The sequence below is a fragment of the Xenopus laevis genome, chromosome 5S (assembly GCF_017654675.1).
Source record: "Xenopus laevis strain J_2021 chromosome 5S, Xenopus_laevis_v10.1, whole genome shotgun sequence".
NCBI lineage: Eukaryota > Metazoa > Chordata > Amphibia > Anura > Pipidae > Xenopus > Xenopus laevis.
Window position 1 is genome coordinate 50,126,407 of NC_054380.1, and position 6,055 is coordinate 50,132,461.

At 37.8% G+C, this 6,055-nt stretch overlaps 1 protein-coding gene across 5 annotated transcripts in view; it reads left to right on the forward strand.

Moving 5' to 3' along the window:
• tab2.S (TGF-beta activated kinase 1 (MAP3K7) binding protein 2 S homeolog) overlaps positions 1–5,146 on the forward strand; it is a 59,608-nt gene extending 54,462 nt beyond the window's left edge. For 4 of the 5 annotated variants that reach the window (XM_041564529.1, XM_018265333.2, XM_018265332.2 and 1 more), the window contains one exon: positions 2,695–5,146. In XM_041564529.1, coding sequence (XP_041420463.1) covers positions 2,695–2,840 — 146 coding nt within the window. In that variant the 3' untranslated portion in view covers positions 2,841–5,146. The remainder of the gene's footprint in view (positions 1–2,694) is intronic. The other variant, XM_018265334.2, reaches the window with a different exon arrangement.
• The last annotated feature ends 909 nt before the right edge of the window (positions 5,147–6,055 follow it).

Here is a 6,055-nt window from a genome sequence, read left to right on the forward strand (position 1 = left end):
ACTGAAAAGGGAAAATAAAACATGGTGGATGAATGGCTTTTAGCAATTCTCCCACTGAAACAGCAGTTATTTCATATAATAGTTTGTGTGCATGCAGCAATCTGTTTGTAGATTTGGCTCTTTCACACTTTTCATAAGCTGACAAACAGACTTGGACAGATCAGTATTGCAGCCAACAATATGTAAAGTGCAGTCAGTCTAAAATATGCTGTATATCACAGTTTTGGTTTGGAGATCTTTTTCCTCACCAGTAGTCTGGCAGGTTTGATAGGCTGTGGTAAAAGTACGATGTAACACATCTTGCTTTTACTTTGAATTGTTTGTTCAGCTGTATAAGAAAGAATATGTCCTCACATCACTGCCTTTGAAGCTGACCAAAATTATTTTGGTGGTATAAATTTTTAAACAACAGATGGTTGTCAACATTTCATGATGGTCTGTGTACTCCCCCGTATATAACCTGACAAGAAGTAATTCAGCTTTAAAGGAACAGTAACACCAAAAAATGTAAGTGTTTTAAAGTAATGAAAATATCATGTAGTGTTGCCCCGTGCTGGTAAAACTGATCTGTTTGCTTCAGAAACTCTACTATAGTTTATATAAACAAGCTGTTGTGTAGCAATGGCGGAAATGGATAACAGATAACACCATTAGACAGACAGAGCTTATCTGCTGTGTAACTTTTCTCCTTTGAATGGCTGCCCCCATTGCTACACAGCAGCTTATTTATATAAACAATAGTAGTGTTTCTGAAGCAAACACACCAGTTTTACCCATGCAGGGCAACACTTCATTATATTTTCATTACTTTAAAACACTTTTATTTTTTGATGTTACTGTTCCTTTAACTGTAACAGGGAGAAGTGTGGGAATAAAAGACTTTTGTCCAAAACTTTGTCCAATAATTCGCTCATATGTCCTAACCTGTGAAATGTTCCAAATTGTCACCTGCTTAATCTCCCATTTATTTTGGAGATATAGCTGAAAGTAATGTAATAAATAAATGGGGAAACGACATTGTCTATCTCTGGGCTTAGTATGTAGATTGTAATGCAGTTATTGTGGCGAACAAAGCATGTCGGGAAAGGAACCATTGTATATTTTGGATTTGATTAGGCTATCCAGTACTGTTTGTGCCAGCAGGATATATAATCTATTTGCAGAAGAGTCTGTGTGGGTTAGAATAAAAATTTTATTCCCTGCCACTGGTATTCAGCAAATGTCAAACCAACTGTCGTCCAACCCAACATTTTATGCAAACCTAGCTAGATTTGAGGGGCCTGTAAGAGTAAAGGAACCTTGTACACCACAACATTTGGGTCCCAAGCAATATTCATATCGCCCAAGACTGAAAGGATTGAAGGACACCATGTTTACGAGTGGAGAGAAGGTCTGTCAGAAAGCAGAGGAATTATAATCCTATCTGTAGATATTTAAGACAGTAAATCTTACTTGTACTTTGTAAAGTAGGGATTGACTTAAAAGAAAGACAACTCCCTTCTCTTGTTTTTGTATAGGATTTTTTTTTAAATTCTGCTATTTAAGTATGGCAGAACTCCAGTGGGTCCCAGAGATCTTAAATTGTGCACTCACACAGGGGTTTGCTTTATGGAGGGTTGGTATTGAGAGGGTGGGTATATTTGTAATAAGAAAATATGGATCGATTCAGCTAAAGCAGGCGGAGTCTGCTGTCTCCCCAAACTACAGACTCTGCGGGTGGGAAATACAGAGGGGGGAGGGTGATAGATATAGCTGTCATAATACAGTGAATTTTTCAAAGTTTTAAAACCATAAACAACATTAACATAAGTAAACCAAAAAAGGAGAGACAACTGTAAATTTGTCATAGCTATGTTAAGATCTTATACTGAGTCCCCAGGCAAGCTGAAAGGCAAGATATCAAAGATAACTTTGTAGCTACAACAAACCATATCAATCATGGTTACAGCAGATTTGTTAATTTACAGTAAAGGTGTGGTATTGGCAAACAGTAAATGTCCCCACAGATGAAATATGTAACTTTCATTCCAGTTCAGAAGTGTCTAACACATCCTCTGGCTTCTCCGAAAATATTTATCCACCATTGGCCATAACTCGGAAGTCGGTGGGATTGAGAAGAGTGAATGTCCAACCCGAATTGTGCAGCATTTTACACCCTGGGGCAAATGCCCTATACTTAGTTGCTAGCAGCGCAGACTTTCTTTTGTTGATGTTTGAATTTCTCATATTTACAATAAGCTGCCAGGATCTTCATTTGTCAGTGTAGTTCAGTAATCTAATTATAATATGGCCGGTTCAGTTCATCTTAAATATTGCCGTTCAAAAATATGTCCAATGTTTGAGCCTTTGCTTTGCCCAGTGCAGTCCATGTGTCACTGCAGACCGACTATAAGCTCCTCATCTCCCGCCACAAACCTCCTCTGTACTGTCCTTATAACTAAACTAAAAAGCAGTGATTATGTGGCATATTTACGATTTCCCAGAAATGTTCACTCATAGTTGTGAGCTTTTTGCACCAGCAGTGGTGTGAGACTTGTTTAATAGGATGGCATGTCAGCACACTGCTCATTGCGGCATTTTCTTCTTTGTTTTATAATGGTTGGTGCAGGTAGTAAATTTTAAGTTCTGTTTCATTGTGTGGGCTATTGCTCTGTATATTGTTAGTTAAACTGTTATCTTTTCACTTTATTATAGATCCGAGATCTGCCAGCAAAACGCCAAAGAATACTTCAGATATGGAGGAAGATGAGGGAGCTCATTGGAATTGCACTGCATGTACTTTTCTAAACCACCCTGCCTTAAACCGTTGTGAACAATGTGACATGCCTAGGCATTTCTGAACCAGGTGGTCCTTAAAATATTTGCATTGGAATCTCAAAGCTAAAGAAAACTTTCCAGCTAAAGAAAACCTTTCAGCTGTAACACTGTTCTGGATAGTAGGATTACATAACTCTGAAAATGTGGCCTTTTGGTGTTTTTCTTCTGTTAAATGTCAGCCCACAGTGAAAATAATACCTCAGTGTTGTGATGTGCGCAGTTGGTTCCCCCCACCCTGCTTTTTTTAATTATTATTGTTAAAACTTGTTCCCCTTTTAATCATTTGGTCACTGAAAAGCTGATACACTTATTTCTCAGCTTCCTGTACCATGTACAGTATTACGTTCATCTTGGGAAGAATCATTTTGACAGTGTCAAATTCTGGGGGCAGTTAGCAGCAGCAGCTCATTAAGTTACTATAATGTTTTGCACGATTGAAACAATAGTCAGCCATACTTTTATGGATCAAGAAACGGGACCTAAAAAGCCAGAAAACCCCAAGAAATTGCAGCTTGCTGTAACCTTTTGCCATCTTTTAGACAAAGAACAGATTTTCCAGATCAAGTGGTTCCTCGTGGGAACATCCTTTTCCTTGTGAAGCAATCAAGCAGTGCAATCAAGAAGAAAAGAACTGCATACATTTACAATACAGTGAAATTGCTCAGTGGCTTCTTCGTTTGTACATAGCTCTTAACCTGCTTTAAGTGAATTGTTTTTGATCGTTTCACTTTTATTCATTTCCTGTACTTTGTATGTATAGTGTCATAGGTTTTTTTGTTAACCTTTCGTTTTAATATGATTTTAGCTGTCAGTTTTATGTTCTTGTTTTGTTTTTTCTTTTAAGAGTTGGTGCCTTAAGTTTTCTCCTCCAGCAGAGCAGAGACTTAAAACTGTGCTGCAGCCTTCTATTCACTTTATTGGGAAAATAATCTGATCTTGGCTTTTTTTACCCCAAAGGTAGACTAGAAAAGTCTTGGGGTAAAAAAAAGCCAGTATCCATGCTGTCAGGCCTTTCCCTTTCAAATGAATTGGAGGCAGCAAAGGCAGTTTTGGACACTGTCCCAGACAAAATATGCAGTCAGAGAAAACAACCAGTGTGCCATAAGCCTAAGTGCCTTGGGAGGATGGAAGTAAAGCATTAATAATACAAAACTATGCCCATGTAAATGTTAGTTATCATTAGACCTCTGTTATTGTTGCATAACATACAGTGTCATAGTATCTCACCACTAAGAGGATACTCCTACCAACTGGAAACAGTAGTAATTTGTGTCTACATAATATACAATGAGCATATATTTGTATTGTATGCCAAGATCAACTTCTTGCAGGGCTGGATAAAGGCCCTATAGCCTATTTTAAAGATTTGCTTAGTTTCCTATTAGAATGACAGGTTTTCCTCAAAAAGTATAATGTACAGTAAAAGTAGAGCCTGTGAATATAAGGATTAGTAGTTGCAGTTTGTACACTGATTATGTCCAGTAATCCTAAACCATTATTATTATCCCCAACCGAAGGTGCAGGCTAATCGAGTCCACACTTCGTTTGGGGGTAACAGTAGGGTTTTTATTTTGTTAAATTGCCCCCTGGGAGGAAACTCATAATGAGCCTCTGATGTCATGTGCATAATAAACCTCTGTTGTCATGTACATAATAAGCAAGCTGCAGCATTCGCTCATTATGTGCATGCATGTGCCCCAACATGGCCGCTTGAACCAGGAACTTCCTCCCAGTGTGGATGTCCTAGTGCTAGAGGGGTGGGAGACAATATTTTTGGTCAAGAGGTCGCTGTGTTTCTATGGCTGGTGGACACTTTATTGGATATCATTAGGGACTGAAATACAAGTTAGTCCCAACTTAAATATACATTGTTTCCAGACCCATTGCTGCAAAGTCTTTTTTATGTTTCAATATTTTTTTGCTGCTTTTATGAATATATATCAACATACAGAAAAAAGAGACATTCATTTAATTGAATCAGAATAATAGAACACAAATCTGTCTTCCACTGTCCATTATTCCTTGAGCAATATCCCCATGGTTGAAATGCCAAAAGCCTTTTTTCCCCCCAAGGTTTTTCCTTTTCTAGATCCTTTTTTTCAGCCCTGAAGAGGTAGGTAGCAGACCCAAAAGCAATACTTTTTTTTTAATGAAAAATACACTTCTTTTAACTTCAGTTTCTTGTGAAAATTGACAATTCAGTCTTTACCTATTTTATTAATAAAACCTAATTGGATATATGGAGTTGATAGTTTTGTGATTAAGCTGGGTAAAACTGTCTTTGTAACAGATAAGTTATTTATAAAAATTAAAAATATATATATTCTAACATTGGTTTGTGGATTTTGTTTTCCACTAGCTTTTGCAAAATAATATTTTTACAAAAATGTATTTTCGGTAAGTACACATACAAGTTGGTAAATGTCTTTCTACCAGCAGTTTTGTGTGAGTTTACATCAACTTATGTCCCACAACATGCAAAAATAAATGCAAGGTTTTTTGTTTTTTTTTAACAGTTTAATTCCCAATATGCATAGAAACAAAACTAGCATATAGATACCCCAAAATGTAATCACTGTACACATCATTTTCACAGGCAAAAAGTAGTCAAAAACATGAAAGAATCACTAAGAGCCAATAAAACCAAAACAAAAGAAATGATGCTAATAGAGAACTTTGCTCCGTTTTAGTCAGACCATATTTCCTTTTTGCCAGACTTCCTTTCATTTGGTATGTTTGGGTTTGAAGAAATCTGATATAATTTCAATATTTCAAAAGGTATTTCGAGGCATATTTACTAAGGTTTTGGGGTGGGCCCCCTCATTTAAAGTTGAACTAAACCCACTTTAGGAAAAAGCCCCACTGGCCCCCCTGCAAAGTCTTACCCCTGAATTGTGTCCCCTCTAGAAATACTAACCGCACATGCAGAGTCAGCGGAGCCCTCGGGCTCCCATCTTCGACGCTTCAGTATTTTTCGTTATGTGAGCGCCATATTGGCAGTTGGAGCAATCTTCCTGTTCGTTACATCTGCACATATGCCAAAAGTAACGGAAATTACCGAAGGGAATGAAGAAGCCACAAAGAATACGGAAGTGCCGAAAGATGGTGCCCGTGAGCTCCGCTGCAAGGACTTTGCATGTGCTGTCAGTATTTCAAGAGGGGACACTATTCAGGGGTAACACTATGCAGGGGGAGGCAGGGAGGGTGGCCAATTGGGACTTTTTCCTAAAGGGGGTTT